We start from the raw sequence: 17,321 nt of genomic DNA, 5'->3' as shown, positions 1-17,321 counted from the left end.
TTATTTCTTTAAATGCGCATTTCCGTAATTATTTACGGAAATGCGCATTCTATATTATTATTTTTAAACAGCCGGTCCCACTCTAATTTTTAATATTTAAATTTAATTTTTAACAGAGGGGCCCGTTATTTTTAATATTGTTTTTATTTTTAAAACTACGCGGTCCCGATAGTTTTTAAATTGAAAAAGCAATTCACATTCAATCCCATAATTTTCATTAATTTTTTTTCATAATTTATTTTTCTCAAACCTACTATGTTATTTTACTTTCATCTAATTATAACCCTATCTGTTAATAATTTATATAAATAATTTTAATATTTTAGAAGAATTTGGAGGCGTTTATATGAGCCTCCACCCAACAAATGGACTGGTCAAGATCAATTTCATCCAATCGGCCTCATGAATGCCGAGGTACTCAATTACCAGCCCAATAATTCATCCCAACAACCCCTTATGATTTGAAAAATATTAAAAATTATTTATTTAAATTATTAATGAAATCTATTATAATTAGATGAAAAGAAAAATACATAGTAGGTTTGTAGAAAAATAAATTAGTTAGAAAAATTAATTTAAAAATTATAAGGGTCTGAATGTAAATGTTTTTAATTTTAAAAACTATCGGGACCATGCAGTTTTTAAAAAATAAAAACTTAATATTAAAAAAATAACGGGCCCCTCTGTTTTTTTAAAAAATTAAATTTAAATATTAAAAAATTAGAGTGGGACCGGCTGTTTAAAAAATAATAATAAAAAAATATAAAATACGCATTTCCGTAAATAATTACGGAAATGCGCATTTAAGGAAATAATTAAAAAAAAAGCAATATTTTAATAAATTAGCCGATTCGGGGTCTTAAGAGAAGCTTAATTAATATCTTTGACTTATGTTGCATCTTTTGAGTATTTTAAGTATTAATTTAATGAGTTAGTGGAGACCATATCTCTGGTTGTGTGTGCTGGCCAATAGCTAGATTGTTAGTGGAGTTACTTTTTGATTTATTATATATATATATGAATGGAAGAGAGGATGACTGGTTGGTCAGTTGGATATCTTTGAAAAGTCCATTATTTCCTTTGCTTCTACTTATCTCTTTCTCTCCCCTGGCATTTCATCAAACAGAGAAAGAAGTTCAGTATCCTTTTTGATACTGATAATCTTCATCTTCTCCAACAGTTGCTTCCTGGATATATTACATGGCCATCCAATCCCACTTCAATCCTATTCCCTCTGACATCCTTCTTGTTACCAGCACTAAATCAGGCACCTCATGGTTAAAAGCTCTCTCCTTCGCCACCTTACACCATCACTCCTCCTTCTCCAACGATCCTCTTCTCACCAGCACTCCCTATTAATGTGTCCCTTTTCTTGAACTTCTCTTCTCTCACCGCACAATCCCTGATCTCAACATCTTACCATCTCCCACCATTTTTGCCACTCATTTACCTGCCTCTTTACTACAGCAGAGTGCTCTAATTAAGATGCCGCATTGTTTATATCTGCCATGATCCCAAGGATACATTTGTGTCATTGTGGCACTTCGCTGAGAGGTTAAGGGTTAGTTTGAGTACTGAAGACAAGAGTGAAAGATTGGATCTCATCAAGGCATTCCAACTGTTCTCCCAAGGGATATCTCATGTTGGCTCCTTCTGGGACCATGTTCTGGGTTACTGGAAGGAGAGCAAGAGAAGACCTGAGAAGGTGCTCTTCTTGAAATATGAGGAGATGATGGAGGATCCAATAAGTCATTTGAGAAAACTGGCTGAGTTCATGGGATATCCTTTTTCCATGGAGGAAGAAAAAGATGGAGTAGTAGAGGGACATTGTAAAGCTTTGTAGCTTTGACAACTTTAGAGAGCTAGCTTGAGGTAAACAAGGATAATAATGGCAGTTCTAGACCTGTGTGTCTTTGTTATCAACCAAAATTTATTAAAGCTTTTTATCATACTATAAAAAATCATTACACGTTACATTTCTTTTAGATTATAAATAATCTGATATCCACCAGCCTATTTTATAAGAAGTAAAATTTTGTTTAAGTATTTTGTGGCTTAACTCTAAGTCATTGGAATTTTGTGATTTGAGTTGTGACACTTTATTACATTGTAGTTTAAAACTTTTATCTTTATTTACATTAGTAAAACATGCACTATTAAAAACTATTTATACTTATTTGTATAGTAATTAAAAACCATTTAAGTTATAATTGGAGGTAGACCTGAATGATTTTTAATTAATACGTATTTTAATAATATAAATAAAGATAAAAAGTAAATTTAAATTAACGGAGTTAAACATTTTGCCATTTTTTTTTGCAAACCATCTAGATTATTGGTTTAGTGTTATAACTCAAACTACAAATTCGGAATTAATAAACAAGCAAACACGAGGTATTTTAAAAAAATTCCCCTCACATTACATGTTAATTTTAAAAATAAATAAATTTATTAAAAAAAAATTAGTACAACCCCTCAAGATTCAGAAATAAGCCATGTTTATTGAGTTTTACAAGATTGAGGCTGATTGCTTGGACAGAGAAAGAATGACTGAAAGAAAAACAGAGTTCGGTAGAATGACCGATTGGATGGCAAGTTGTTGAATTGTCATAGAGAAGATACTGTACATGTTTCATTTCCTCATGAGAAGGAAAGAAGATCCTTGCATCAAACTCTCTTTCTTTCAATCATTCCTTTATTTCCATCCAATCAGTCTCCGTCATGCAAAACTCAAGGCTCTGCATGTGTAAATTACATGTGAATCTTGATGAAGTGTTGCAATAATGTTTTCTTCAGATCAAGTTATTCATTTTTACGTTAATAGACTTGAGCATATCAAGTTATTGAACGGAATATCCGTATTTTTCAACTTAATGTTTTATCGTTCTACACTATTATTTTTAAATCTGCTAACATGCTGCTCTCTTGGTTTTCTTTAGCTTCTGACCGTAACCAGCAATCTCTCTCCGAGGCATCCTTACGAATCAAGCGCTCCCTCAATTTCCTTAGTGCCATAGTCTCCACTCATTCTGGCGATCAATATCCAGATGTAGCACAGGAGTAGTCCCTACACCTATCTGACTGGACAGGCCTGATGATCCAGACGGTGTTTTTCGTCTGTCCAGCTTTTATCTTTGGCTTTTCCTCGTTTTCTCGTACGTTATTGTTATGTTGTACTTAGTTTTGTTCCTCACCTCTGGTGAGAGGACTGTTCTACTGTATCCTTTGCTATTTCAATAAAGCCGTGGTTTATCCACATTTTTCAAAAAAAAAAATTAGAAATTAATATTTTAACATGTAAATACAAAAATTTAAATAATAACATTCAAGAATTTATACATTCATTCTCCACAATAAGAGAGTGGTTACTCATTTTTTTCTCCCAAATGAGAGATTGTAGGTGCAACTCCGTTTCACAGCAGTAGTTGAGGGTCAAAGTTTGGCCAAATTTACTAAAAATGATTTTATATTTTTGAATTTAGCTACAAGAAGAAAAAAAAAAAAAGAATAAGAATGTGAGGGAATAATTAACTACAATAAAAGTAATATAAAAAAATATAAAAAGAAAAATAAAATAAATAAATAAACAAGAATAATATCACAGGTAGAAAAAAGAAAGAAGAAAAATAAAACACAAGCAAGAATAATAAAAGTAAAAAAAACAAAACAAAACAAAAGAGAAGGATGAACATAAAAACCATTAAAAACTATACAACCATTATAGGAAAAACCATTATAGGAAAAGATAAAAAAACACAAACAACTATTATAGGAAAAACCATTCGACCTCCAAGGCATGAGAGATATGATAACCTACAAGAGACATGAAAATTATGTATGAACATCCAGGTTATTTTCTTTTTCCAAACAATCCATGTGTTTTTACAACCAATCATCTTGTTAAATTAAGTTTTCAATTTTTCATGATCTATTAATATAGCAGTGAAAAATGTCATCCAGGTTCGAGGTACGGTGTCCCATCAGATGTCCTTTCTTTTTTCATCCCAACACTGGGCTATCTCTCAACACCCATTTAGATGAAATATACCCCCTAGTCCACATCATTGAACATCTCGGAGTTCAAATTACCATCCACCTTTGAGAGATACATACCTCAACTACTGCAATAGAGGCCAAAGCAGATGCTAACACTCCATTAGCAGACCTTGGATCGAACCACAAAAATTTTATTTTACTTTTTATTATCATTGAGATACTTTGTATTTTACCAATGATTCACCTTATTAAACTTTTCTCATTTTATCCGACATATTATATGTCTGTCTATTTATTTATTTATTTTGGTATAATGAATTATAGTTCTACAGAGTCATAGTCATTGCACTTAACTAAATTCTATCTATAAATAAAATACTTTATATGTAAATTCAAAAGTACTAATTCACTTTTATTTTATCATCCTTTGTAAAAACTTGGATATTCTGGACTTAACTTGCAATTTTAATTTACTTAACGGAATTCAATCTATAAATAAAATATCTTTTGAGGTTAGAGAAAGGAAAGGAATTCTAAATTTGTTCTACTCTAGACTTATGATTGCCAATAATATGTAAAAAAAAGGGTTTATTGGCCATTTAGGAACAACAAATGCTAATAGGTAATTTTTAAATCATTGGTTCACTTTTAAACCAGCTTTTATTTTTAAAAATTTAATTCTTATGGACAGAAAAAAAAAAAAAACTTTATTTTAAAATTTAATTCTTGGAGAAAGAGAGACGGGCATGAACCAAGCAGGTCATTGCCAAAACTTAGTTGCTTGTTTGCCAAGCCAGACTGAGTCAAGTTCTGCCAAACACATTAAATTAAATGATTTTAAATACCAGCTGTTTCCTTCCTGTTTAAAAAAATACAAGTACAGACTACAATTTCCCAGAAATTTCACGGACTCCAAACGGTCAGACTGAGCAACAGCCGCCACGCATTTAGGCTAGCTGGAACATATATTTTTGAAAAAGAAGATGGGAGTGATGGGAGTGCATTGAAAAGAAGATGGGAACATATATTTTTGAAAAAGAAGATGGGAGTGCATTGAAAAGTAGATGGGAACATATATTTTATATATGCTGGAACATATATATATATATATATAAGAACATATATCCAAACCCTACAATAAATAGGTTACCATCCTATCCTATGCCTTGATCTCCCGCAATGGTTACCGTCATTTCCAAATGCACGGTGAAAGCCGAACCACCACCAATGCTCCTTGCTAACAAGAAATGCCATTTGACTCCATGGGATCTGGCAATGCTCTCTCCGCAGTATATCCAGAAAGGCCACCTGTTCACCAATCTTCCTCCCACCTTGTCCATCGATGACATCATCAGCAATCTCAAAACCTCACTCTCCTCCACCCTTCACCACTTCTACCCTCTCGCAGGCCGTCTTGCTACCCAACATGAAGTTGACAATGATGGTAACATCACCGGTACCTTTGTGTTCATCGACTGCAACAATGAAGGAGCAGAGTTTGTTCAAGCTGATGCTCAATCAATATCAGTGGAGGATGTTCTTGCACCTTTCTCTGACGTCCCTGCTTTTGTCCAATCCTTCTTTCCTTATGATGGTGCTACTAATCACGACGGTCACTCTATTCCTCTTGTCGCACTGCAGCTAACAGTGTTGGCGGATGGTGTTTTTCTCGGTTGCTCTTTTAATCATGTGGTTGGAGATGGCACTTCATTCTGGCATTTCTTCACCACATGGGCAGAGATATGCCGCTCCAAAAACATCAATGTTATTCCCTCTAGACCTCCAGTTCATGACCGTTGCTTTTTGGACGGAGCTAAACCTCCACTGAAACTACCTTTCACTCATGAGTCTCAGTTCATTGAAAGGTACTCCCCTCCACCTCTCCGACAAAAGATGTTTCACTTCTCCTCAGAAACCATATCAAAACTGAAAGCAAAAGCCAATAAAGAGCGTGGGTCGACAAACAAGATATCATCATTCCAGTCGCTCAGTGCGCTGATGTGGCGGTGTATCACCCGCGCCCGGCGATTCCCGGCCGAGCAAGTGACGAGCTGCCGGGTGGCTATTCAGAACAGGGCTAGATTACAACCTTCTCAATCTCCCAACTATTTCGGTAACTCCATTTACTCACTCCGCATAACAGCGACAGCAGGAGAGCTACTTGAGAATGATTTTGGGTGGGCGGCGTGGGTGATTCATGAAGGAGTTTTGTCACATACCAATGATGTCATACGTGGGATGGTGAAAAAATGGGTTGAAGCACCCGTGGTTTACAGGTTGAGCATGTTTGATGATTTTAGTGTGGTGATGGGGAGTTCACCCAGGTTTGATATGTATGGGTGTGATTTTGGATGGGGAAAGGCCGTGGCGTTACGGAGTGGGAGTGCGAATAAGAGCGATGGAAAGGTGTCATCGTACCCAGGGTGGGAAGGAGGTGGTAGTGTTGACTTGGAAGTTTGCCTCCCGCCAAAGTCGATGGCTGCTCTTGAGGCTGACCCGGAGTTTTTGGCCGCTGTTTCACCGTTTGTTTCCCTGCACGTTCAGACTTCTCAGGTCATTTAAAAATTATGATTGTATAGTACTTGGTTAACTGGAATAATAATTAGAAATATAAGTTACGTTTCGCTTACTTAATTTGCCTTTATAAAATATCCAACTGAACTTCATGTTTGTTTCAACTTTCATTTCACATGTTAGGATGTCATCTAGTCGTTTTGGATAACATTTATTAATCTGCTCATAAATGCCAATAGCAGAGATTTTTTAACATTAGTTGAACTAGCTAGTCATCTCTTCATGCATGATATATATTAATGTTCAGAGAGGAGTCGTTGGTTTGGTGGCTTAGATCGGACTAGTCATCTCTTTAGAACATTAGTTTGGACTAGTCATCTCTTTTAAGTATTCTGTCTGTTTTCATTATTATCACATAATACTATAAATTATGTGGACAAATCTAAATATGAATAAACAAAATATAAAAGAATTAAATGTAATTCAACTAAAACTATTAAATTTTTAGCTGCCAATGGTAAGTTATAAGTGTATGAATGCACATATTTTCATTATTTAGATGCTATGTTAGTTTGTGTCTAAAATACAAAAATTTTGGTACTTGCAAAAAAAATAAAAAAAATAAAATAAAAAAATTGTGTTTTTCGAGCTATGAAAACTAAAGAATGAGGGGTCGAATTTATAATGTGTGCTTTTCTTAGATTTGACTATTAACGATGTTAACTTTTTTTATTGATTGATAGAGAGAAATTGTCCATTTATGTAAACACCATCACTTGGCATAAAAAAACATGATTTTTCAACATAATTTTGTTTAATTTATGAGATTTAAATTTTTTCATTTATTGAAATTTTGGGAGAGAAAAATAAACTCATATATATATATATATATATATATATATGTCATATAAGTCGATTTTTAGTTGGCTTCATGCAAAACCAACTAACCAAAAGTGGGGTTGTGTCACAAACCCAATCAACTATAAGTCTATAAGAAAAATTAAGCAAGTATCAATTATATGTCTCACATAAAATTCTTTTCATACATTCAATTTTGAAAATGCATTTGCCATAACAAGTGAGATAAATTAAGTGTAACTAGCCCTTGAAAAAATACCAAAAAGATATAAGCATAAGACAACTTAGAGCCTTGAGTAAAAAAAAATTAACCCAACCAATGTGCGTGTGCCTGTGTGTGTATTCTCATATGTGAAGCAATTAATTTTACCTAGAGTCATCATGAAAGAACTTTCTTGAACAATGAAATTACATCTCAAAAGCTTTTGGAAGAACACCAAACAAATTTTGATAAACTGAAAAAAAAAAAAAATTGGTAAAAATATGCACATCTCTTTTGACAAAAATAGTCTCTGAAATATTTTAAACCTCAACAAATACGAGGTGTATTATCATTCCAATATCCGTCACAGATTTTGGTTTTTGAAACTCTTGAGAAAAGACAATAACTAGGACTGTATAAGGGCTATGTAGTAACTACTAGTTGCTAACAACAAACATATAATGGAAATTATCATTTAATTCAATACAATCATGTAAGAAGTTTCAGGAGATAATCTGTTGTTCAAACTAAATATGGAAAATATACTCAACTCATAGGCACAATCAGGGCAAAAAGATGAGATAGATAATAAAAAAAATTAATAAATAAGGTTTAGGAAGAGAAGATGACATATATAGAGTTCACTACAAGAAAAACAGTAATTTGGCACGATTTATTTGGCACGGTTTTGATTCCGTGCCAAATTTATCACGGAAATTGGCACGAACACAAAGTTAGTGACAACGTTAGACCGCGATGTTTGGCACGTGTTACCAAACCGTGACAATTTTGTCACTGATATTTAGCACTATTTATATTTTTCGCCTAAAAATTTAAATAAAAATCCGTGTCAACACCGTGCCAAAAACCGTGACAAACAATCAGCTCTTTATTTGTCACGGTTTTTGGGACGACCAAAGCAAAACCGTGCCAAAAATAGTGACAATGAAGCATATAGTATTTGGCAGCGGTTTTTGGCACGGTCTAGGGCTGGCCGTGCCAAAAAACCGTGACAACATCTCACCTCTTTATTTGTCACGATATTTGCGCGTCGCAAGCCAAAAACCGCTGCAAAAACCGTGACAATGGAGAACATGTCATTTGGCACGGTCTAGGATTTCCCGTGCCAAAAACTGTGACAAACACCTCATCCCTTTATTTGTCACGATATTTGGCACGTGCAAGCCAAAACCATGCCAAAAACCGTGACAATGGAGAACATGTCATTTGGCACGGTTTTTGGCACGGTCTAGGATTTCCGATGCCAAAAAGCGCGACAAACACCTCATCCCTTTATTTGTCACGATATTTGGCACGTGCAGCAAAAACCGTGCCAAAAACCGTAATAAATGGATAACATGGCATTTGACACGCTTTTTGGCAGCGTTCTAGGCTTTGCTCGTGCAAAAACCGCGACAAACACATCATCCCTTTATTTGTCATGATTTTTTTGGCACGACCAAGGCAAACCCTGCGCAAAAAACAATGACAATGAAAGATGGCATTTAGCACGGTTTTTAGCACTTTTCTAGGATTGTCGCGCCAAAAACCGTGACAAACATCTCATCCTTTTTATTTGTCACGGTTTTTGGCGACGGACAATCTAAACGTGCCAAAAAACCGTGACAAACACTCAACCTTTATTTGTCACGGTTTTTGGCACAATCGCCAAAAACCGTGCAAAAATCGCGACAATGAAGATACGTGGATTTGACACGGTTTTTGACACGGTTTTAACTTGGTGGTGCCAAAAACCATGACAAATCCCTTTTTTGTGACGGTTTTTTGGCACGAACAACCCAAAAAACTATATCAAAAAAACTTAATTTTTACTCTATATTTATAATAATAATTACATAATAATTATACTCTATTTATAATAATTACTCACCCACAATAAAAACTTATTTTTAATATTATAATTTAAAAATTAGATAAGTATAAATTTTTCTTGGATAATATAAATACGCATACACATGATATTTCTATATTTATAATAATTACATAATAATTATACTCTTTTTATAATAATTACATACCCACAATAAAAACTTAATTTTTTTCTTGCATAATATTTTTCTTATAAACTCTCTATACTTCACAGAAATATATAAGAATTTTATTGCATAATTTAATTACGCATACGATATTCAATATTTATAATAATTATATTCTATTTATAATAAATTTTTTTATATTATAATTTAAATTTTGATAAGTATAAATTGACTAATATAATTAAAATTGATTATTTTTAAAAATTTTTTTAAAATAAAACTAGGAATGTCTTTATTTAGTACTAATATTTGGCATGCTATTTGACACGGTGTGCCTAAGATCATGCCAAAAAAATCGTGACAAAAATCCCTAAACCATTCTCCCAAAACACCCCTTGCTTCTTCATCATCGTCCCTCCGTGTTGTTTTTAGGCCTTCTAATTAGGATAGGGGCCCAGTGCTTTGATTTACATGTTAGGAGCGGTACCTATTGGAGGAGTAGAGGAGGTAGGAAGAAGCTCGAGCTATCACCGCTGTTGTTGCCGTCATTACTACTGATGAGCAAAGTTTAGCTCAGGAAATATCACAAGGAACCTCAAGCCCCTCACTGATGGATCAACCTAGTCTGGAACGTGTCGGACAGGAAAAAGCTCGAACACATGTCTTACTGTCGTAGACTCATTTGGTGGTGAGCATGAACACCAGAGACTTTAACACGATCAATGTATCAGAGCTGCACGACATCTACATAGAAAGGTACCTTCTAAAACAATATTTTTTTGAACATCTTTTTAGCCCTTTAACCCCAAATCATCAATCTTGAAGCAACTGAATTTTTTTAATATAATTAATCAAATAAGTATTTTATTCATAATTATTAATATCATCAACACTAACAAATATCAATAATTAATTTGAACATGATAAATTTATTTATTTTTATTAGTGTTAAAGTTGGGTAAAAATAATCCTTCCCTAAGTGACTGTGTCCCTTTTTAAATTTTCTTTCGGAAAAATCCATTATTTAAAAAAACCAATATGATACTAATTTTCCACTAAGAAAATAAATAAATAAATAAATAAAATATGGAAATTTGTAATTAACATAGAAACAAGGGTCTTAATCAAATGGGCTTTTTAACTGGGTTTGGTAGCCCAACTTTGTGGATAAACTTGGAAGGCTATCACTGCTGCTTCCATCCACTCCGCCAATCTCAACCGTTGACGAAAAACGGGATATATACACACGCGATTCCTAGCTTTTTCTTCTCTTTCCAATCCAATCTTTTCGCCTCCGAAACCCTAGAGGTGAAACCCTAGAACCTTGATCTCCTCTCGTGGTATCCGAGCTCTAGATCACCATTAATGGGTTTCGATTGGTCGATGGGAAGCCCTCGCATGGCGTCCCAAGTTTTTGCCCCTAGTGGCGGTTTCAGATGGCTCCTCAACTCTCCGACGACGCGATGAGGAGGTCGAGCCCGCCCGACGTGAGGCTAAGAAGGAGCGTGCACGCCGAGATCGGATTTACCACCATAACCACTCGCTCTTCCGCCCTCCATCTAATGCTCACCAAGGTCCCCGAGTGTTGCGAGGCCTCTTCTCTCAAATCTTCCCGTCGATATCCAGCTGAATGGATAATGCTCGATCGGATCCCCTTCTCTACCTTCACTAAACTCTCCTTCTCCGTCCCCCGACCCCCCGAAGACCTTCCGATTTGTGGTGCCCTCGAGCTTTTATGACCGCCTCCCTACGATCGCGTCAACCCTAAGAACGAACGCTGCCTGGAGAGTTTCAAGACCCGGAATTTCTTCAAGGTCACCACCACCGTCGACCCCGTCATCCGCCACCTCGCTAATGAAGATAAAGCCACCGTCTTTGCCACTGATGCCATCCTCTCCACCCTTATGTGCGCCCCGCGCTCTGTCTACTCAACTTGTATTTATTTTATTAAACTTAACGGTTTCTGTAATCATCTTCAGGTTGCTTTTCAGCAAGCTGATTTTGCTGGTTGGAACCTTTGGGCTGCCATCAATGACCGACCTCTTCTCGCGTTCAGGTTTGAATTCATTTTCTCGATATTCCTTTGGCTTGGACTTTACATGCTATATACTCGATCAATATACATATACACGGACCAATTTATTAAATTTATGGCCTTTTGTGGATAGAAATTTTATGATTTGGACATTCTATGGATAGAAAGACTTGTCACTCACAAAATGTTCATTCTATTTGATGATTTTGAGTCAAATACACAGAAAGAACTTTAGTCATTCTGTGAATTATTCAGGTTTCAAAACCTTGGCGAGATGATGACTCTCGGGGACGAATGATGCGAGCAATAACGCCCTAGTTTCATTGAAGGCCCCGACCTTGGATGGACCTATTGGTCATGCCGGTAATTAACATGCACATTCAGTATATACAAAATGCATTTTTCTTTCTCTATGACTAATGATGATGTACATGCATCTCGTGATTTCAGCTGAGAAAGTTAGCATACTTGTGGAGGTTGCCGACTGATGAACACAGGGTGAAGGTCGGGATCGCTTGGCTCACAAAGAGTGCTAACGATTCTATCGCATTGTTGCAAAACCAGACCTAACGAAAAGCAATTGCGGGGATCATAAGTTTATCGGTATGCTTTTACGCATGTCGAGTTTCATGTTGCATAATTTTATTATGCTTTACATATGTTATTCTAATTATGACCAAATAAAGACAAAACATTTGGGTTTAAATTAACTCAATTATTAGTATACTACTGATTTCGGCAGTGTTTTGTATATAGAATTGTAGCTTTCTGTTTATTTGACTTTAAAATTAATCGATGTAGAAACAATAATAGAAATTTCGCTCGTCTCTCCCTTGCAATTAGATATTTATACATATATATATATATAAGTTTCATGTCTTTTGATTTCTTTCTTTGTATTTTCATCATTTGTTGTTTAGAAGTAAGTTTCATATGATAGAATTAATAGAATGAATAATAGTGCATGAATATTCCAAGATGAAGGAAGCCAATTACAATAATAAGATGAATAATAGTGCATGATTTGGTAAAGCTTGATTTTAAAGCTTTTATGAGTATGTTGTTATTTCTGTGATGTGTTTAGTACTTTCCATTTGAGAGTATTATCCATGGCAAGTGATCATTGTAGTTTGTTCATATATTTGTAAGTTGAACATATCGCTTCCAAGGAAATAGCAGGATTAACTTGTAGGCTAATGAAAAAGGTGATTTGCACCAAAGAATCCCAATGTTTCTTTTTCTTGATTCTGATAGATGGTACCTAACCTTGGGATAGAAGACTGTTTATCACAAGGAAGTATGAAGCTACAACTTTATAATCATTTGTTTATTTGAAACTATTGGACTGCTTTTTTTGTTCTTGGTTCCAAGAATTAGTTCTTGGTAGTGGAGACTTGACTTTCTGTTCCTTCTTTTCTCTGCTATTAATGGTCTAGTTGATGTTATGCAGTTAGAGTATATTGTAAACCAAATCTGATTGTATCTTGCACTCTTTTGGATTCTTAGGTGTAACATTAGTTTTAATGTTTGTAGGGCACTATACCAAATCAACAAACCAGAACAAAACTCATGATAATGCGTGATGAGTTTTTGGGATATAACGCCTCATTATGGTCGGAACAAAGGTTTGAGCTTCACTCACAAATATGAAGTATAAGAATGAATGTGAAAACGTAAGAATTTAGTGGGCTCTACTTAATTATGCTTGTATATGTTATATTGCTTAGCCACTTAATGTGATAAAGTTTTTTCCTCCTTTCAGGCAAGGTATTGATCAACCTTTCTAGCATGTCTAATGTTACTCGCATGCCACATGCCCTTGAACACCGACAGGAGTCACAAATACATGCCGATAAGCACTCTCCAATGCCAAGAGAGTTCGTATTTCTCCATCATAGGATGATGTATAGGGTTATGTTAGATTGGACCTTATTATTATAATAATGTTATGATTGTAATAACATTTTGCATATTTTACCAATATTGTAATTTATATTTTGATGAAATTAAATGCAGGTTTAATATTAAATAAATTTATTTGTAATTTATTTTATTTTTTAAAATAGAATTGTGTCAAATTCCGTAACAAAAAATCATATCAATATCAATACTAAATTTAAAACCGTTCCAAAAAATGTGACAAAAAATGTGTTAATAATTATGTTAAATTTGAAACCGTGACAAAAATTGTGACAAAAATTATCTTTGTGACAAAATAATTGTGCCAAAAATCGTGACAAAATCAATCGTGCCAAAAAGCAAGTCTAACTAAAGAATCAGTGTCAAAAAACCGTAACAAAATCAATCGTAGCTAAAAACCGTGATAAAAATCATCCATGCCAAAAAAATAGTGCCAACATTAACTCAGTGCAAAAATCGTGACAAAATAATCGTCCCCAAAAACTGTACTCAAAAAGTCGGTGCCTAAAACCGTGACAACATTAGCTGTGCCAAAAATCGTGACAAATAAAACCGTGACAAAAACTGTACCTAAAACCGTGACAATTTTGTCACGGTTTTACTATTTCGTGACAAATTATATTTGTCACGCATGTTATAGGCACGGTTACCATTCTGTGCCAAAATCCGTGCCAAAATCAGTTTGTCACGGTTTTTTGGCTTATTTCCGTGCCAAAATTGCCGTGCCAAATTTCTGTTTTTCTTGTAGTGGTTTAAATAAAAGAATAGATTAGTGCATGAGCATTACCGCTATTACATGGAATTGGAAAAGGATAACATGTTAATTCACACAATAATGCTACCCATTTCAAAGGTTCAAACACATAAACTTCACTCATATAACGATTAAGAACAATCATAAAACTATAATATGAAGCAACTAGTACCTAGGATGCATATTGAGGGTACATACAATTGAGTTAATTTATGCAGAAATTTTTTTTTTTTTTTTTTGAAAAAGTGGATAAACCACGTTAATTAAAAAGAGAGGAGAAAAATACAACAGACTCCCACAACACAGTTGTGGGAAAGCACAAAACACAAACAACAGCCACTAACCACAAGAAGTGGTAGTCCAGGGGACACAAACAAAACAAAGCAACAACAAGAAACAACAAAGAGTAATGGCACACATCAGCCGCCAACACACTCAGAACCGCCTAGCTACTCGCCCGTATAGTGGACCTGGGTCCCCTCAGAAGGCAGATCACCCCCTGTCTCCTCCACCCTCGGACCTAAGAAATCAAGACTCCCAGCGGATGGTAGTGATGGAATCCTCCACTGACTCGAGCCCTCCCCAAATTTAAGAGAGCCATGTCAAAAGCATATGAGCAATTTTAATAATGAGAGCATGCGCAGAAATGCAATTAGCATTAAAAATGCAATCATTTCTAGTCAACCAAATATTCCACACAATGGCTTTCACCACAACGTCCCCCAAAACCCTAGAACCAGGTCGCACTAATGATCTCCAATTACCCCACGCCAAGGTAATGGACAGTGGAGGATCCGGAAGCTGAAGCAGATGAACAAAGTAGGCCCAGACCTGTCTAGCAAGAGAACACTGAAAGAACAGATGGTCCACCGACTCTAAATCCTCATGGCAAAGAACACAGGTTGCAGTAGGTAACCGGTTACAACTTCTTTTTGCTAAGTTCTCGAGAGAGGATTTTATTTTTCCATGCAAGCCAGTTGAAGATATTGACTTTTTTGGGACACAGGTTACGCCAGAAGAAACCCGCCACCGGACAACGTACTCCACCATCATTGAGGAAGTTGTAAAAAGATTTGACCGAGAAAGAACCATTTCCCGTCAGATTCCACCATTTTTTATCCCCCAAGCCCCCCGAGGGCCCCCGCAGCCGGACACAGAGATCAGCAAGAACCGAGTGCGCAGAAAATGGCGTCTCCTCAAAAAGAGGGAGCAGCTCACACACCATGCCATTAGGAGTCTGCGACCTTCTAAACTCGTCCGGCCAGATGTACATAGGAGCTTGTCCATTAACCCATCGGTCTTTCCAAAAAGTGTTTCGGGTTCCCGAGTTGACATCTTGAGGATACAACCTCGTAAAGCCGGCAAGCAGCTCATTACTCCTTTCCAGAAGAAGGAGATCCTCCCCGCTTGTCTAGGGAACAAGTTCCATCGTTTTAATCCATAATTGAACTTAACAATATTCGCCCCACACCAGGTCGGATCCGACAAATATTTCCACCACCATTTGCCTAACGTACTGCAAGTTGAAATTCGAGCTCGAGTATACCCCCACCCTCCTTGATCACGCTGATCGACGGAGGTTCTTCCACCCAATAAGCCTAATCTTAGGGTGGTCGATGTCAGTCCCGACCATAGGAAGTCCCTTCTAATCACGGTTAATTTTTTGATAACCCAAAGTGGTAATCGGAAAAGAGACATCCAATACGTAGGGATAGCAGAGAGGATAGAATTCACCAAGGTAAGCCGACCACCTAACGACAGATATTGCACTTTCCAAGTGGAAAGTCGCCTTCTGATTTTAACAATAAGCTCCTCCCAGTTTTGCCTTCTTGGCCTCCGCCCCGAGATCGGGATACCCAGATATGTAACCGGAAGGACCCCCCTCTCACAAGAAAGCGTATCTGCAGCTGCCTGGTCGGGGAGCAAGTCCCGATAGGGAAGAGCACAAGCAAGTTTTTGGAAAAGTTAGTTGCTAAACCCGCTCATCCCCTCAAAACACTAACAAAAAATAAGCTTCACCACCCAGATCTTTAAGCCCTCCCGTAGTCAAAACCAGGAGGTCATCCGCATAATGGAGCTTGCACATGCTTCCCACCTCTCCTAACGGCACCCCAATCAAGACCTTCGAACGAAGTGCATGAAAGAACATCGAGCATAGAGCATCCGTAACCATCACAAATAGCAAAGGAGAAAGTGGGTCTCCTTGCCTTAAACCCCTTTGATATCGCACATAACCATTAGGGGATCCATTAACCAGGATAGAGGCCTTAGAAGAAAAACAAAAATGTTCTTGATCCACCTAATCCACGGTCTCCAAAGCCCCTTTGCTCTAAGTAAATCAAAATGGAAATCCCAATCAACTAGATCAAAGGCCTTCGAAAAATCAACTTTCAAGATATGTCCCGGCAAACGCCTCTTGTGAATACTGAAAATCAATTCTTCCGCAGTAGCAATGTTATCCAAGATGTAACGTCCTTTTAGAAATGCAGATTGCTCAGTACTCACTAAGGAATCAATGACCTTACTTAGGCGAGAAGCCAACAGTTTTGAGATAATCTTCAGAGAAGAATTAATTAAACTAGTGGGCCTAAAGTCTCCAGGGGTTTCAGGCGAATCGACTTTGGGGATAAGAGCAATAGCGGCCCAGTTGATTCTTTCCAGGTTCACTCGGTGCAGGTAGAAATCTTCACAGAGCAGAAGGAGATCCGGATGAATAATATCCCAGAATTGTTTAAAGAAATGTAATGGGAACCCATCCGGCCCCGATGCCTTATCTCCCCCCAAGTCAAAGACAGCTTTCTTGATTTCCTCAAGGGTAAAGGGTCTCTCCAAATCAGCCAGGTTAAGGGAACCTTTGTGAGCAAACAATTTATGTAAGTCAACTTGAAATCTGGTCAAACGCCTTTGTCCAAATTGAAGATTAAATTGCTCAGTGAAGATTCTGCCAATGTCTCGAGGGTTCTCAAAGGTGACACCATCCTTGTGCAAGCAAGGGATGAAATTACGGTTTATGCAGAATTTTCACTACGTAATCATACAACCACA

General features: G+C 36.4%; 1 protein-coding gene and 1 pseudogene across 1 annotated transcript in view; both read left to right on the top strand.

Moving 5' to 3' along the window:
* The first annotated feature begins 1,102 nt into the window (after positions 1-1,102).
* Positions 1,103-1,871, top strand: LOC120263621 (annotated as a pseudogene).
* Positions 1,872-4,838: 2,967 nt separating this feature from the next.
* The window catches only part of LOC120262797 (uncharacterized acetyltransferase At3g50280-like), a 53,596-nt gene continuing 41,113 nt past the window's right edge, over positions 4,839-17,321 (top strand). Inside the window, exon 1 of the mRNA XM_039270684.1 lies at positions 4,839-6,530. Coding sequence (XP_039126618.1) covers positions 5,176-6,530 — 1,355 coding nt within the window. The 5' untranslated portion in view covers positions 4,839-5,175. The remainder of the gene's footprint in view (positions 6,531-17,321) is intronic.

The sequence above is a fragment of the Dioscorea cayenensis genome, chromosome 6 (assembly GCF_009730915.1).
Source record: "Dioscorea cayenensis subsp. rotundata cultivar TDr96_F1 chromosome 6, TDr96_F1_v2_PseudoChromosome.rev07_lg8_w22 25.fasta, whole genome shotgun sequence".
NCBI lineage: Eukaryota > Viridiplantae > Streptophyta > Magnoliopsida > Dioscoreales > Dioscoreaceae > Dioscorea > Dioscorea cayenensis.
This window is presented reverse-complemented; position numbering and strand designations above follow the sequence as displayed.